This window comes from Corticium candelabrum, chromosome 7, assembly GCF_963422355.1.
Source record: "Corticium candelabrum chromosome 7, ooCorCand1.1, whole genome shotgun sequence".
Taxonomy (NCBI): domain Eukaryota; kingdom Metazoa; phylum Porifera; class Homoscleromorpha; order Homosclerophorida; family Plakinidae; genus Corticium; species Corticium candelabrum.
The window spans coordinates 1,796,395-1,813,663 of record NC_085091.1 but is presented as its reverse complement, the minus strand read 5'-3'; the positions used below and the strand labels follow the sequence as shown (position 1 = coordinate 1,813,663).

At 42.0% G+C, this 17,269-nt stretch overlaps 4 protein-coding genes across 4 annotated transcripts in view; 3 read left to right on the top strand and 1 right to left on the bottom strand.

The window, feature by feature from the left end:
• The window catches only part of LOC134182415 (intermembrane lipid transfer protein VPS13D-like), a 32,169-nt gene extending 31,726 nt beyond the window's left edge, over positions 1–443 (top strand). Inside the window, exons 54-55 of the mRNA XM_062649817.1 lie at positions 1–85; positions 144–443. The exon at positions 1–85 is cut by the window's left edge and continues 192 nt beyond it. Of these exons, the coding sequence (XP_062505801.1) occupies positions 1–85; positions 144–236 (178 nt within the window). The 3' untranslated portion in view covers positions 237–443. The remainder of the gene's footprint in view (positions 86–143) is intronic.
• A 12-nt stretch (positions 444–455) lies between these two features.
• On the top strand, positions 456–1,864 carry LOC134182113 (serine/threonine-protein phosphatase 2A regulatory subunit B'' subunit gamma-like). The gene has a single exon (XM_062649451.1). The coding sequence runs from the start codon at positions 456–458 to the stop codon at positions 1,857–1,859; it is 1,404 nt and encodes a 467-aa protein (XP_062505435.1). The 3' UTR covers positions 1,860–1,864.
• A 45-nt stretch (positions 1,865–1,909) lies between these two features.
• On the bottom strand, positions 1,910–7,770 carry LOC134182414 (uncharacterized). Its single transcript, XM_062649815.1, has 12 exons — positions 7,623–7,770; positions 7,497–7,535; positions 5,753–6,736; positions 4,750–5,691; positions 3,716–4,690; positions 3,296–3,640; positions 3,174–3,237; positions 3,032–3,110; positions 2,873–2,934; positions 2,726–2,812; positions 2,558–2,661; positions 1,910–2,276 (listed from the first exon to the last, which is right to left on the bottom strand). Exons 1-12 carry the CDS (start codon positions 7,675–7,677, stop codon positions 2,113–2,115), a joined length of 3,900 nt encoding a protein of 1,299 aa, XP_062505799.1. The 5' UTR covers positions 7,678–7,770; the 3' UTR covers positions 1,910–2,112.
• A 2,823-nt stretch (positions 7,771–10,593) lies between these two features.
• On the top strand, positions 10,594–17,240 carry LOC134182413 (uncharacterized). Its single transcript, XM_062649814.1, has 5 exons — positions 10,594–11,999; positions 12,895–12,992; positions 13,060–14,386; positions 14,444–14,558; positions 15,542–17,240. Exons 1-5 carry the CDS (start codon positions 10,594–10,596, stop codon positions 16,967–16,969), a joined length of 4,374 nt encoding a protein of 1,457 aa, XP_062505798.1. The 3' UTR covers positions 16,970–17,240.
• The last annotated feature ends 29 nt before the right edge of the window (positions 17,241–17,269 follow it).

The following is a 17,269-nucleotide window of genomic DNA, read 5'->3' as shown; positions in this document are numbered from 1 at the left end:
TTACTTGCAGCTAGTTGTGAACGAAGCTGAACGAGGCATGAGAACAAAACAAGTACGCTGTGACACAGAAAAAATTTCTAAGAAAGTGAGTTGATGGTAGTGGGAAGCCTATTCATTTGCACTGCTGAATGTGTGTGTTGCAGATTGCTCAGGAGATCAACTGTGCCAAGAGGCTGTTGATGGAGCAGCAACACATGGTGTCACTTCCAAGTGGACGTCCTACTGACATCTGGTAGTGTAGCGAATGACTTCTATTAGCATGAGTTGCTGTTTGCATGTCAAAAGCGATGAGCCTCAAAGACAGCATCTCGTTGCATTATGACTTTTGCTTCCAAACGCATAGTCAGCTTTGGAAGAGTAATTGACTTATAGATGTTATAAAAATTTGCTGCTTTGATATATTCTGTAAACAAAACCAATTAGAATGTTTAGTTATTCTGTTGTCCTCGGAGTCCATGCACTTCTGGTTACTCTTATCCGGGACAATAACCATGAGTCTGGTAGCAAGTTTGAAACAGTACGTTGTCAGAAAACAAGCGGAGAAAAGTGTCAGCTGCAAAGAAAAGGAAGATGATCTCCAATTGTTTACAGAAGAGTATATTCGTTTGAAGGGGATCCATGCGACGTCTGATGACACCATCGGTATCCCTCGCTTCTACTTCAAACCTCCTCGTCAGGATCAACTTCTACTTCAGAAACTGAGAGAAGAATCTCGAGCGGCTTTCCTTCAACGAAAGAGCGCCAGCCTTGCAGACAACGAGGAGCTACAGCAACTGTGGGGATTGTTAGAGAAACATCAGTCTCCACCATTAGTTGGCGATGTGCAGATGATTAATTACTCTGATTTCAAACGTGTGAAAGATAAAGCTAGTGAACGATGTAGACCATACATGAAAGCGACCGTGTTTTGTAAACTCATGGCTGGAGATCCATATGGTCGAATCTCCATAGTGAAATTCTTCAATTATGTGATGAGGAAAGTTTGGGTTCAGCAGACTCGCATCGGGTTGAGTCTGTATGATGTGGCAGGTCTGGGTTATCTGAAAGAGCCTGATTTAGAGAACTACATATTGGAGTTAATTCCAACATTGCCTCAACTGGATTGCCTTGAGAGGTCATTCTATTCATTCTATGTGTGTACTGCAGTTCGAAAGTTCTTTTTCTTTTTGGATCCCCTTCGTACAGGAAAAGTGAAAATTCAAGATGTGTTAGCTTGTAGGTTTCTTGATGATCTGTTGGAACTAAGAGAAGAAGAATTATCAAAGGAAGCTCAGGATGACAACTGGTTTTCTGCTCCATCTGCCCTCCGTGTTTATGGTCAGTATTTGAGCCTTGATGCAGACCACAATGGAATGCTCAGTAAGTCTGAGTTGGCAGTCTATGGATCTGGGACTTTGACACCTGCCTTCCTTGACCGTGTGTTTCAAGAATGTCTCACATATGATGGAGAAATGGACTACAAAACGTATCTTGATTTCATTTTAGCAATGGAAAACAAAAAAGAACCACAAGCACTGCAATACTTCTTTCGCCTATTGGATGTCCAGGGTAAGGGATACTTGAATGTGTATGCTCTCAACTATTTCTACAGATCAATGCAGGAAATGATGCGTGTAAATGCACAAGAAGTTATTCGGTTTGAAGACATCAAAGACGAGATATTTGATATGGTGAAGCCACAGGATCCTCTACACATAACACTAAATGATCTCATTACCAGTGGCCAGGGTGAGACAGTCATATCTATTCTGTCAGATCTGAACGGATTTTGGACATACGAGAACCGTGAAGTCCTAATGGCAGAGACAGCAGCAGCCGCAGAGGAGCAAAGACAGATTAGCATGTCAAACACTGAGTGACATCGTGATCACACGTTATGACAAATAACAACCACAAACATGGAAAAAGGTGATAAAATAATCTATAACTATTAATAACAGTGCAGTGAAGCAGTGCATAAGAATAACTATGGTAGGTATATGTAAGAATATACATAAGGACTGTTCTATAGCATGTCCCAACTGATGCTTGCATACCACCCATGTTATTGTTAATTCTACCTAAATGCATATATGATGTCCTTATTTCTACCACTATCCAAACCAGTCTCCCTTATAGTGAGCAGTCACTTGTGCAGCGCATCATTCCACGCTTTCGTTTTGCAACCAGGACTCTTTCCCGACGAGGCAGATCATCTCGACTAAAGAAGACTCGCTTTGTGTCCACACGTATATCACTCATACAGCCATCATATCCTCCAGTGGAACGCCTGCCACCTACATCAAATATATAACCAATTACTAACATGTGGGAGGATCCCTGAGACACTGTCAAGTGCACATATGCATAGATTTCACATGCATAGATTTTAGGTATCTGATGAGACAATGATCATCAAAAGATCAGATTACCACAGGTGTTACTCCCTTATGAGGTGTTCCCATCAAAACCTGCAGGCAGTGCATATTGTGGCCAAGGTGATGGTATGTGAGACCCCCTCCCCCAAGATCCAACTCCAACATGTTTATGTGAATAAACTAACAAAATCACTGCTCACCAAGATGGACTGGCCTTGATGGTTGAAACTCATTCCAGCATGTGTTAGAGAGCGACAGAACCTCCCGATCTCCATTCAGCTCAAGGATGGCTTCAGTGTCAGTCCTAAATGTTTACCCTTAGGTTTACGTCATGGCTTTACTAAAGGTAGACAGTATGGACAACATACGTGATGAAGCGTATTGTGTGGCATTGATTAGGTGCAACTCCATGCTGTTGAAACACTTGAGCTGGTTCAGACAGACAGCATGGCCACCTACAGTCACAGAACAAGTCTTACCAATTGGCAATAATCGATCAAGATAACAATCATCACCTCAGTTCCAGAAATCCGTCTGACAATACTAAGCACTGAGAACAGCTTTGTGGTCGAGTTCCCTATACACAAGTGTTACATTAAGCCTCAATAAAATCAGATTCACCACTTGGTCAATCACATATTACAATGGGAGTCGGTACAGGAGGTATGGTTTACCTCAAAACAGTACAGGATGCCTGAATTGACGATATTTGGACATATCTTCATGCTGATTTCGATATGTCTTTGCGCAGATCTATGACAAATGCAAAGAACTTGTACTACTACTCTTTCAGGTAGCACGAGATGAATTACTCACCGTCCTCTAAGAACTCTTGCATATCCTTTCCCAAAGAACTTGCCACAGGTATTGAGGCACGTTTCTGGAAAAGGTGCTTATTGGTAGTCATTGTTCATGTAATGGTGATTCTGTATTAGTACCTGACACATTGACTGTTGCTGTTGCTACTGCACGGTACTGAGGGTTGACTGTAGCAGTGCAGACATATTCTCCAGCATCTTCTGCAGTCTTCACCTTTACCTTCAACTCTTTTGCTGGCTTTTGTTTGTCATTGCTAAGACGCCTTGATGGAACTGGCTGTCCATTGTGTGTCCATTGAAGTTTGACTTTGTCATCATCATTTAGTGCTAATCCTTTGCATGTCACTAAGGGAATGTCTCCATGACAAATTTCTAAACTGGAAGGCAGCACTTCTGCTCGCACTGCACGCCTGACTTCTTCTAGAGGAACTACTTGTTCTAACAGGTTATCCGGTACCTTCTCACCTATAAAAGAGAGCAGGTGACATACACATTCTGCTACCTATAAAAGAAAGCAGGTGACGTACACATTCTGCTTACCTAGCTGTGTATTACGGTTTCCAAGACGTATGCTGCAATAGACACTACAGTCTGCTTTGCTTAAGTTAAATGACTTACAACTTAGATTTCCCCCCTCACAACGACAGACACGACATGTCTCCAATTGAGACAATGCCTCTTCAACCTTCACAGCTACAAACGCTTTAGTGAATGCATCTCCAATCTGTCCTCCTTTCCTAAGTCTATTCAAATCCCATGCAGCACCACCTGTCATTAAGGCTAGTCTGGTGTAATCACTGTCGGTTGTGCCATAGGCTGTGTCTTGTAGCGGTTCTCCATTTTCCTTTGTCTTGTATTTACGATCAGGTTGTCGGCCTGTTGTCTCATCCAGGAAGTAGGCCATACTTGAGTTATCGATACCCAATGCGACTGCACCACCTGAGTGGAAGCCCTGGTTGACAACAACATTGAGACTAGCCTTACTGTTAACGAGAGCTTGATACATCGAATTATTGCTGATGTTAACAAGGACGTCACGGTCTTCATCTGTTATCAATATGATAAGCTTTGCAGTATCACGTCGAAAGGTTTGAGACTCGAGTCCTCTCATGATAGCACTGTAGCCATCTTCAAGTCTTCCAGACTGACGTAGCACATTTTTAACAATAGCATTACGGATATGTTCAGCAGATCCCATGGCATGTTGCTCGTTTTCACCCAACATTATGACAGTGCCTAGCTTGTCTTGCCTTCCATCGTCATCATTGGCAAACCCAATCAGTCCATATTTGTTAGGTACAATTTTTCCTACTGATTTTGCTTTTAAAGCTTCTTCTAATTCAGGTATGACAAATTTTAACCACTCCTGCTCACCCACCATGGACCTTGACTCGTCAACTACGATCAAGACATCAGCTGCAGCATGCTTTGTCCCATTCGAATTGATATCCTCAAAGATGAAGTATCCACAGTGTTCATCATTGTCATTTATATACACGTTACCAACCTTACAAACTGCAAACACAATCAGCATATAACACTATAATATTTACAAGAGATAATGAACTGCATACCATGTGGTCGGTAGCATGTATCTGCATCAGTTACATTGGGGACATCACTACATTGCAGATCCAGTGGTGTTCCTGTACATGTACAATGCTGACATACCTTGAGCTGATCAGCTATTTCTTTGACTTTGGCATCTACAAATGAGTTTGTGAATGCTGTGGCAAATACACCACCTCGTCGGAGTTGATTCAAGTCCCATGCTGCTCCTGATGTGTTTGTTGCCAGCATCACATAGTCATCCATAGTGGAACCATGTCCAGAGTCCTCCACAAACCTTGCATTTTGTATAGAACTGTAGCCGTTAGGAGCCGTAACATCTACCTTGTAACCAATGTTTTTGGTATTGATACCAACAACACTATTCCCTGATGAGTCCTGCATTCCTTGATTTACTATCACATTGATACGGAAGCCATTGTCCTTAAGAAGTGTCTGCATATCACCTCTTGTTATGTGAGTGCCATTGCCATTTTCGCTGTCATCTCGGTCTTCATCTGTAACAAGAATGATTTGTCGTGCCACACGACCCGTGCGAAATCGAAAAGCATTCACAGCTGTGGTGATTGCACGGTATCCATCTTCTATCCGACCTGCTGTTGCTAACAATGAGACTGCTTCAGCAAATTGTTCTGAAGAACCCAATTCTTGTGGTTCAGCACCAAGTGGATGAACGAATCCATTGATGTTTGGGGTGGTAGCAAATCCCACTAATCCATACCGATTAGGCACAGCTGCCCCGATACCTTCTTTTTGTAGAGCTTTATCAAGTTTATCAATTGTTTCCTTGAGCCACTGGTGCTCTTCTATCATAGACCCAGATTCGTCAACGACAAAAACCACATCTGCAGTGGGATACCCATTGGAGCCATTGGTGCCATTACGCTTAATCACATACCGTCTCTCTGCCTCATTTCTGGTCAAACGTTTTCCATTGATTCTGCATTCTTACACAAAATATCATCAAATCAGTGAAGGACAGTCATACATGACTGTAGATATGCTTACCTTCTTCACTCACTACAGTCGGCTCTAGGTTCCGTAGGTTTGGCTGTGATGTTGGCTGTGGTGTTGGCACTGATGGAATAATACAGTCTTGTTGTGTATCAACTTCATATGTATCACAGACATCAGGACCATCTCTAGTGCAAATACAGCGACGACAACTGCGAATTTGTCTAATTATTTCCCGTAATTTGATTGCAATGAAAGCCTTCGTAAATGAAAGTGCTATTGGTCCTCCTTTCCTAAGCAGTTCTATATCCCAACTAGCCCCATTAGTCATTAAAGCCAGTTTCACATAATCATCATAGGTGGAACCATCTCCACCCCCTTCTACTGCTACACCACCATCTTCACGTCTAAAATCGTCGTCGTTTCCCTGTAGATACACCTCTGAGGATGCCAGACCGAATGCCTTCTGTCCTTCGTACTCAAATGATTGCTTTACAACAGCATTCAGAGTAATATTAGCATTCTGCAGGTCCTGAAGTATACTACTAATCGTAAGATCACGATCAACAATGTCCCTGTTTTCATCAGTGACAAGAATGAACTGCTTGGCAATGTTTGTGTCAGGTCGAAACTGATATCCAGTCAACGCTGCTTTAATGCCCTGATAGCCATCCTCTATGCGTCCAGTCAAGACAAGAGATTCAATTGCGCGTTTCAGGTCCTCAGGGTTACCCATCTGACTGTTGTCATTCCCCACTGAAATAATTTTGCCAGCACTTCTAGCAGCATTCTTTGCACCAAATGTAGTCAGCCCAAAACGGTTTGGTGTGTCAGGTCGATTACCTATTCCTGCCTGTTTCAGTTGCTTATTCAACTCTGGGGCAACTTCTAATAGCCATCGGTGCTCCTTGGACATAGATTTGGATTCATCAACTATGAAGACAATATCAGCACCTTCTTGCGTATTAATATCACTGATGTCCACATATGAAAAGTACTGTTGACCCTCCCTGTAAGTGTTGGCATTAATAGAGCACACTGTAACACAAGCACAACCCTATTATTATTACACAATAAAATTCTCAATTGTTACAGTATGAAAGGTCAAACACAAAGACCAAAAATATTCTTGGGAGTTTCATAAGCAGCTGAAAGTGCACTATGATAGATAAGGAGTAGGAGGAACAGAGAATGCATGACTCACATTTTTAGTTATTAGTATCTGTAATTACAATCAGAGAGATAGTTCTCTGAAAGTGTGCTCCATTATAGATATGTCACTGGCAATCAACATTACTAGACACAGTCATCACCTTGGAACGATTTCCAGTTTCTAATTGCTATTTAGCACCACATTAATAGTACGTTTAATTAACGTTTTTCTCTGGAAATGTATATCTCTAATTATTGTCTACACGGAATCTCCTCGGCAAATATGCAGTTGAGAGCAGCGGTGAAAGCTGCCTCATCGCCCTTTGAAGTGACAATGTCTAGAAAGCAACGCACCGGGATATATTCATGCTCCATGCATGCATACAATAACGCGTACGTGTGTGTATTACTGTACAACTGCCATACTGCCTTCGGCGGGAAGTCTATAAGTCGCGTGTGCGCTATTAGAACCCTGTGGAGAAACCAACAATTGAGGCGGAGCTGGAATAACCGTCAGCCGTCGTGAAGAAACAAGATACTGCGAAGCAACTGCGAACAATCCGGTGACGAGCAAGAAAAGATACGAAGCTCTGTTTATTATCAAAAACGGTGACGCCACTAGAGCAGATATAACAGATCAACTTACCACAACTTCCACCTTCACCGAGCTGACACTCGCTGAGCCCTGCAGAAAGGTAGACGAGATCACACAAATGAGCACATGTAAAAAAACAAGAACCAAATGTGTCGCACGAGTTGTGCTTTTTCTCACCACTGGGAAAGAAGGATAAGCAAAACAGAAAGACTGCAATGAAATAATAGAGCATTGCACCCCTTGTGTGTAAGCGGCACTAACGACGGTCAGAAGTAGCAGTAAGCTCTGCTCTCTCTGCGATCTTCGGCTCAAGTGGTTGTCCCCAGCAAAGAGACAACCTATCTGTTGAGTAGGCTGGGTTATCTACCAGATCTAATTTAGCACACTATCACAATCAGGCCGCAGAGTGGGCGGGGCGATTGATTCCTGGCCGCGTCCTACACCTTTGCATACGTATCAGCTGTCATACATCTCGTGCACACGAGCTACATAGCGTGCAGACGGCTGAAGCTGTTTCTGCGGTGATTTCCTCTACAGCTGGCTAGCGCAGCAAAAAGAAATAGGCGTGGACTCGATTTCTGGTGACGCTGGTGGAGAAGTGGCATCTCGACGTAGGTGGGAAGGCATTTTTGGGGAGTGAATGAGCGTAGGATCTAAGAATTTTGCGATAATCTATGTAATTCAGTACTTGATATGGATTGCAGGTGAACAATAGTGCTTTGAGCTCAAACAATAAAAGAATGCATCAAAATTGCTAGGCTCTCAATGAGTGTCTGGAATGAACTCTGGTCTTGAAGTTGTCATTTTGCTATATATAGAGTGACTGTAAACAACACGTTGCTAGTTGCACTCAAGTCTCCTATGTTCAACTTTTACTAGACACCTAGCAGATCTACTGAAATGTTGTATTTACCACCAGGATAGTTTGGTTTACTGCTCAAGTCTATTGAAATGTTGTTTGCTGTACCTACCACCAGGATAGTTTAGTTTGCTGCTTGTCCTACACATACACTTTAGTTGATATGCCTAAGGATCGAGTCTGTTGTTTGTCACTATTCTTTTCATGTTCGATCTATAGTACTGTAGGACAACAGCTGCAACAGTGTACTTAGGACAACATGTATTTTGTTTAGCACAATGATTCATTTGTTCAGGCCTACATGTTGTATTGATGATGTAGAGGCCACAGGCAGATCGTGTTTAGAAAGAATTGCAATAGACAATCAATCAGACTTAACTATAGCTGTATACTGCAAATCTTTGTATGAAATTGTAATTCAATGTGAAATATATCTTTTCTTAGCTATAGTACACGTGGTTATGATGGTGTGAAATGAATCTTTTCTTAGTAAAATGTGGTTATAATGTTATGATGTCTGATGATACCTACAGTGGGCATAATGTATATGTTTATGTAATTATCAAACTTAGTTGTAGATCAATTACAGTTAATAAGGTAACTGCTGCTTCCTGTTTAATTTAATTAATTAACAAAGAGTAGTCAACTGTTTCACTTGTTCTATTTTTTAATATCACACTTGAAATCAGAAATTGTGTTCAAAGCAGTAGTTCTGTGGTTCTACTTTTGTCAACAGCTCTTATGCAAAATAACATGTTACTGTCTAAAGTTGTTAGCATCTCTGGTCAACAATTTCTCACAGCAGTGAATCTTGGCTAGGGCAATGTAAGATTTTTTGTGCATTTAATTACCATGCAGATGGTGCTACCTACAGTACGATATAGTTGGTAAATCTTTTGGGCATTCTTATCTTACCCCCATACAGGGCTGGATCCAGGAATTTTTGAAAGAGGGGGTTCACCTGGTAGCAGTTATTTATAGCATTACTAAGTTTCTCTTTTCTAATGAAATTATATGGAATTGTTGAACCACGCCCATTGGAAAAGAGGGGGTTACAACCCCCTGAAATCCCCCCCGGCTAACCCCCATCTGGATCCGGCCCTGCCCATAATAGAGATGTTGGTCTCCAACTAAACAGACATTAATTAAAGTGATAATTTGTAACAGCAGTTTTCTGCAGCTAGATAGAGATGCCAGGAAGGATGACGCGGCGGAAAGGGGTCTGGCTACGCGAGACCAGACATGCACTGTACACTGGCACAGGAATGGAATCCCGTTGCTTTACCAGTACAGTAGTAGGTCGAAGCTCATCAAGATTTGTTCATGTTTTAGTTTCCACTAATTTTGATTTTAATCTATATCACATACTTGTACCTTAATTAATTGCTCTAAACAACAACAGCAATGAGGAAATTACCTAATCAATTAACTTGACTATCAGGTAGGTACTTCGTTTAGTACTATAATCCATGCTTCTTTTTCACACTTTACATTATGACACAGCCCGTAGTAACTAGGTTCAAGTAGATTTTGGCAATGACCGTGATATATTGATGCTCCAATTTTTTGTAAAACTAGTTGATATTAAACAGCTACATTAACATGCAGGCTATGGACGTTCCTACTGAATCATGTTGATTGCTGGACTCTGGCAACACTGCAATCCGCTTTCATATTTCGCAATTAATTTATACACAGTTTAATTGGTTATTTGAACTTCCGGATTACGCGGCTTGTCAATTAATCTGCATAACTAATAGTTTCTCACGTCTGGGTCACGTTTCGGTTTTCGCCGTACTTGGTCGCAAGTTGCGTGGACTATTATTCTCAGTTATTTACGCGGACGGTGTTCCAGTGTGTTCTTAGTTAATTATTAATTGGAGTGACGACAGACGTCTGGTGGTGACGTCTGGTGTCGAAGTCTGTCGCTACTCTACGTTCTCCTCTTACATGTTGATTGATTGGTGCTGCGCCTAGGGCATGGAGCTAAGAAATTTATTCGAACGGTCCCGTTGGGCCGTGAGTTGTCTTTCCAATATTGACCCTATTGTTAGCTACATTATAGCTTAACTATAATTAAATAGCACAGACAGAGGAAGGCTTTTTTCAATTTTGAAACCTGTTTTAGTAAAAAGTTTAGTAAACAAATTTAAAACTGCATATCGACTCCACAAGGCCATGATAGATAGATATGGCTACTGTTGACCTCTGCTTTAGAATCAATTACACAGAGCCGTCTAGTCAGCGTTATAAAGCGGGTGGTGCACATCTAGTAGCCCGTATGTCTGCATGACCATGGTGTTCAAGTCTGTGAGTGATCTCTTAGGGATCAGCGAGACGGCACTACGGCTACTAGCAGGTTTACTCTTTACTCCAGTGTTTGCGATATTGTACAGAAAATTTATACTGAACGTCAAAGCGAACGCTATCGTTCACCACCTCTACTTCACAATTGTTGGCCTGTCAATCTGCTATTTCTGCTATGGATGGCATACTGTATACATCCTGGCATCGCTCATTGCATTTTACGTGATTCTGAGGCTTTGTGAGCTGTTGAAGAGTCCCCACGTGGCTCCTGTTTTCATATTTCCTTACTCGATGTCTGTACTACTGGCAGGATATGTTGTCTACTCGACTGATGAGTATGACGTCAATTGGACAACAGTGCAATGTGTAGTGACCTTGAAGATGATTTCGGTCGCATTTGACTGGTCCGATGGACAGAAGAACGACTCGCAAAAGAGTGCTCATCAGAAAGAGGCATCACTCAAACAACTACCTTCTCTCGTTGAAATTTTGGGATATTCGTTTTACTTTGGTGGCCTTCAGGGTGGCCCGACCTTTCAGTTCAGACGATATCAAGAGTTTACAGATGGCACTTTGTTTTCTCACCCTATCCCATCGTCTACGTTACCCGCAGTTATACAGTTTTTGAAAGCCATTTGTTACCTTGCTCAAAATGTGCTGATGGATATGGTCTTTCCGGACAAATATGTCTATTCTGATGATTTAGATGGTTATCATTTTCTTGTTCAAGTCGCATTTAATGCGTTTTGGTTGAGGAAAGTTTTCACTCGCTATGTTGGTATCTGGTTGCTTGCAGATGTGTCGTGTGTCCTTTCTGGCATGGCATATAATGGTAAAGATGAGAAATCTCAGGAAGACAGATGGGATGGAATGTGTGCTGTCAAACCACTTTTGTTTGAAACGGGATGTACTACTCAATCGTTCATCGATAGTTTTAATATCTGGACGAATCGTTGGGTAATAAATTACATTTTCAAACGTCTTCGATATTTCAACAGTCGACTGTTATCGTCAAGTGCTGTACTTTTATTTCTGTCTATTTGGCACGGGTTTCATCGTGGCTACTTCCTCTGTTTCTTGTGCACTGAGATGCCGGTTGTGATGGTAGAGAAACAAGTCATCGATATATGCACTCCTTTTCTTCCACCGTGGCAGCATATGGGAATTGTTATGAAGACAAGTATCTACTGCATTGGAATGTGCTACAAGTTTGTTGCGACCTCAACTGGAATGATAGCATTTGTTCTCTTGGATACACAGCTTATCATAAAGGGATGGGCAAAAACCTATTATTTTGTTCATGTATTTTTGCTTGTCTGGTTTTGTACTAAGTTTTTTGCCGAATGGATCACGAAGTTTGTGAGAAGAAATAAGGACAAAAAGTTGTAGTGGACACTCAATGGAAATCTTATGACTACAGGTACAAGCTAGTTTCATAATTGTTTTTACTATATAGTTTTGCGCTTAGTTACTATTTATGTCAGTGTATGTGTGTGTCAGTGTATATCTGTATTTGTATATGACATACAGCTCAGCTTTGTGAGTGACGGCTATCTTAGGGGCCAATGTGATTGAATTTTTCAAATGACGACTAATCACGAATTGGTAGTTGCCAGTGACAAGTTCAAGCGCTATCGACTATGTTACAGGCAAAAACTGCTGGAACACCTTGTGGCAGCCATCACACGTTTGAAGAAGGGTCACATATGAATTCAATAAAGCAGTAAATCTAACAAATTGCAGCTTTGTTTGAACTGAGGATTATTAAGTTTTACCATTCTACCTGCGTAATGGTAAGAGAAGTCAAGACACTATTCTTTATCTACTGCAAAAAATTCTGTATGCATTGCTAGTATCTACTAAAATAGTGTGGCATACATACTAAAAGCTAGAGACCACACCACACTACTTTAATATAAAGCATTTTCCAAAACTGGAAAGTCGGTGACCAAGAAATGATCATTCTTTCTGTACTGTAACTGAAAATTACGACATCCATTACACTGTCGTTTTAATTAAGCTAAATCTAAGCAATCTAGGCACCAATTTCAGATTGCTTGCTGTTAGAATATCTAGAGCGCAGAAGGGGAAAGGACATGAGCTGGCTGACAACCTTGCTGGCTACTAATTCGTTTGCTTGCCAGTGACAGAAATCTGAATACAGTTTAGAGGATCGCTGCATGCCTTTACAGCTATCTAGCTAAGATATTGATAGCTGCCACGTTTGTTTCTACAATTACACTTACAATTACAATTATTGAGGTTGATTGCGATGCTGTACAGTGAACGCCCGGCGGCCATGTCGCATTATTGCAGAGGTCAATTTCCCGGATATATAGACTATAAAGGTGATGATATCGATGGCTTTCGATTTCAAATCGGTTAGTGTAGCTCTTGGGACCAGCGAAACAGCTGTGCGGCTTTTAGCAAGCCTTCTCTTTACTCCAGCCTTTGCTCTGATATATCGCAGTCTAATTCTGGAAGCCAGAGTGAATGCTGTCGTTCACCACGTGTACTTCACTCTCATTGGTCTCTCAGTCAGCTACTTCTGCTACGGATGGCACACTGGATACATTGTAGCATCACTAATTGGCTTCCATTTAATAGTAAATGCTTGTAAGCTCGTGAGAATGCCCAGTCTTGCGCCAATACTTATCTTTCCTTACTCTATGTCTGTGCTCATATCAGCCTACTACGTCTATGCGACTGATGATTATGACGTCAATTGGACTACAGCGCAGTGCATAGTGACGTTGAAGATGATTTCTGTGGCGTTCGATTGGTCTGACGGCCAGAGAGATGAATCGAAACTGTCAGTTCGTCAGAAAAAGGTGGTCCTTGCTGAATTGCCTTCTTTCCTCGAGGTGTTGGGCTATACTTTTTATATTGGTGGATTTCAATGTGGTCCTACATTTCCATTCCGACGATACAAGGAGTTTGCAGAAGGCACTTTGTTTTCTCACTTTCACTCTATCCCTTCGCCTGTTGTACCAGCAGTCTTACAGTTCCTGAAGGCTGTTTTCTATCTCGCTCAAAATCTGGCGATGGATGTTGTTTTTCCAGACAAGTATATCTACTCTGATGATTTGGATGAATACGGTCTTGTTGTTCGTCTAGTTTTTAATTCAATCTGGTTGAGGAAGATATTTATTCGTTACATTGGCATCTGGTTGCTGGCAGATGTGTCATGTGTTCTCTCGGGCGTGGGATATAATGGCAAGGACGAAGAATCGGGCAAGCATAAGTGGGATGGGGTGTGTGCGGTCAGGCCATATTTGTTTGAAACAGGACGTACAATTCAATCATTTATCCTGAGTTTTAACGTTCAGACTAACGAATGGGCAATGAATTACATCTTCAAGCGTCTTCAGTTTCTGAACAGTCGTTTCGTATCTTCTGCTGCTGTTTTATTGTTTTTTTCTGTGTGGCATGGCTTCCATTTTGGATATTTCTTTGGTTTTGTCTGCACTGAGCTGTTCGTCGTACTAGCAGAGAAACAGATCATGGAGACTTTTAAACCATACCTTCCACCATGGGAAAACATGAATATGGTCACGAAGACCATGATCTACTCTACTGGAATGTTTTGGAAGCATGTTGCTCCATCTTCTGGAATGATCGGCTTTGTTCTACTGGATATAAATCGCACTCTCATTGGAAATGCAAAAACGAAATTTGCAGTTCACATCTTTGTGCTGCTTTGGTTTATTGCTAAACCGCTCATAACTCGAGCATTGAAGAGTTTGAGCACTTATGAAGAACGAAACAAGACTCAGTAGGCTTAGACAATAAACCCTGGTTGTGAGACTTGTTGAGTGCTCTGGTTACACAGTGTGATGTGTCTACATTTTACAACCATCCCATTCATGTTCGTTTATCCCATTTTGCCGCATGACCCACAACCACATCTACTCGATCACTCAAGTGTTTTCAGCAGGAGTGTGCTTGTAAGCGACACTACTACAATACATGCAGCACTTGCTTTGTACCTGTAGTGGCTATATCAAGGAATACTATACCTTGGGCTCATTGGTGTAGCGTGGTCGTCAAGTTTGGGGCTGATCAATCACACTGCAAAGCCACGCCCATTTTTACTTTGTACTTCTACAGTATGAACGTCATGGCACTTGTACTTGACACGCCTACAAAGACTGCAGAGGCTTTAGCCTCCCCCAGCCCCCTAATGCTACGCCGGTGTCAGCAGGCTTGTATTTTAGATACAGCTACAGTACACTATTAGAGAGTGTTAATGCAGTAGACCGTTGTACACTCTGTGACACTCATTGACACTTCAGTCCAAGCTATCTTGGTCATTCCATAATGATTGAAGCATGGAAACGTGGCACCTCTTCATTGTCATCCATTGCCTACATGCAGCAATGCCCCAAATAATAATAATAACAAACACAGGACACTTCTAGTCTACCTGTCAGGGATGCCAGGGTGATGGTCACAATTGTGGCACCAGGCCTGGCGTGGGAGTCTTACACACTTAGCATTCATGGCTAACTTAGTCTAGAGGTCACAGATAAATATCTATCAGTGATTCACTGTATAGAAAATTTGCATTCATTGATATATGGACACGGCATATTGCAGTTTGCTTGAATTGTTTAATTTTTTGAGTTGTGGACTTGGTCAATTTGCTGATATCACTATTAATATTAATTAAGTGGCACCAGACCGTTTTGCGGTTATAATTTTGGCACCATACAGTCTTAGCTACGGCCAGAGCAACACTGCCTAGTTGTGGCAGCTAGCTATATCATTAAAAACTCTAGCTGTTGTGGAGCGGAGCAGCTTAAATTGAAAGACTGACATTTTGTGAGTCAGCTCTTTGGTAGAGCGGTTTCTAGGGTCGCCCAGAAAACAGGGTTGGACCTTCCCTCGGGAACTTGACCGCTCCCTATCACGTGCACTTTATGACTAGCGAATTATGCCAACCAGATTGAGCGCTCTCGCTGATTCCGTAGGGGCCAGCGAGACGGGACTGCGTCTACTCATCACTCTTCTCGTTTCTCCTTTCTTTGCGCTCGTTTACCGATTTTTTGTACAGGACAGGCTCGCAGTCCGATCGAAACCGGTCGTTCATCATCTCTTCTTTACATCCAGCGGTTTGTTCATCTGCTGGTTTTGCTATGGATGGCATACTCTCTATGTAGTTGCGACAGTCGTGTGCGTCAGTCTGGTTCTGCGTGTGCTGGAGTTGTTGAAACGTCATGACTTGGCACCGCCTATTATATTCATATCTGCAATGGGTGTTCTTCTGTCTGGCTATCTGATGTATGAAACGGCCGACTACGATGTTAATTGGACGACAGTCCAGTGCGTGTTGACGCTTAAAATGATTGCAGTGGCGTTTGATTGGTCTGATGGAAACAGAGATGCGTCGATGTTGAGTGACAATCAGAAGCAGGTCTGTTTCTCAGAGAGGCCGACACTGTTTGAACTCTTGGGGTACTCTTTCTATTTTGCGGGAGTTCAGGTTGGACCCTTTTTTCAGTTCAAGCGATACAAACAATTCACGGAAGGATATCTGTTCGCTGGTCCAATTCCATCTTCGATTATAGCAGCTGGAATTCAGTTTTTTAAAGGCATTCTGTTTCTTGCTCTTAATGTCTTGTTGGGCTTATATGTTTCGGATGTTTACCTTTATGGGGATGATTTGGAGTCCTACCCTTTTGTTGTACGGCTATTTGTGAATATGTTGTGGGTCCAAAAACCATTTGCTCGTTATGCAGGGATTTGGCTTATTACCGAGTCTTCGTGCATATTATCGGGGATGGGATTTAATGGAGTCGATAGGGAGACAGGAGAGCACCTCTGGGATGGCATGCGTAATGTCAGGCCAGTTGAGATGCAAACCAGCTTGACTCTTCATTCCATGATCCCAACCTTCAATGTGGCAACAAACGGCTGGCTTTTGAGATACATTTACAAACGACTTCGTTTCTTGAATAGCAAATTTGTGTCTACGTTTGCTGCTCTCGTGTTCCTCGCCATGTGGCACGGTTTCCACGCTGGTTACTATCTTGGGTTCCTTCTGATAGAACTACCCGTTCTTGTGACTGAAAGAGAAATCATTGACCTATTCCAACCATACTTTCCACCATGGGAGAAAATGAGCTTATTAACTCGTGTTGTTTTTACCTGTTTCGGACAATGCTGGAAGTGGACAGTCGCCATGTTTGGAATGGTAGGCGTTAGCCTTTTTTCTGCTGACCTGGTCATACGGTCATGGGCTAAAGCTTACTTCATTGTACCAATTGCATGCCTCGCTTGGTTTTCAAGTCGATCAATAGTAAAAGCAATATTGAAGTCGAGATCTCCACGTAAACAGCTGAAGAAAGATTCTTGAGATTCTGTAGTCAACTGACATGTTGGGATAACAGCAGTGTTTGCTGGATACAAGATATATGTAACATTGTGTTGTACCAACTGTAATTATACTGCAACAATACACCTACATGGTATACCAACAGGTATGTTCAATATGTATGTAACAGTGTATGTATGCGTGTGACATCTGTGGCCATGCGTGTGCAGCTCAAATTGGATTGTTCTGATACAGACAAACCCATGCCTGACAGATTTGCCTTATTCAATGACTCAACCATCATGTATGTATGTATGCATGCATGCATGCACGTACGTATGT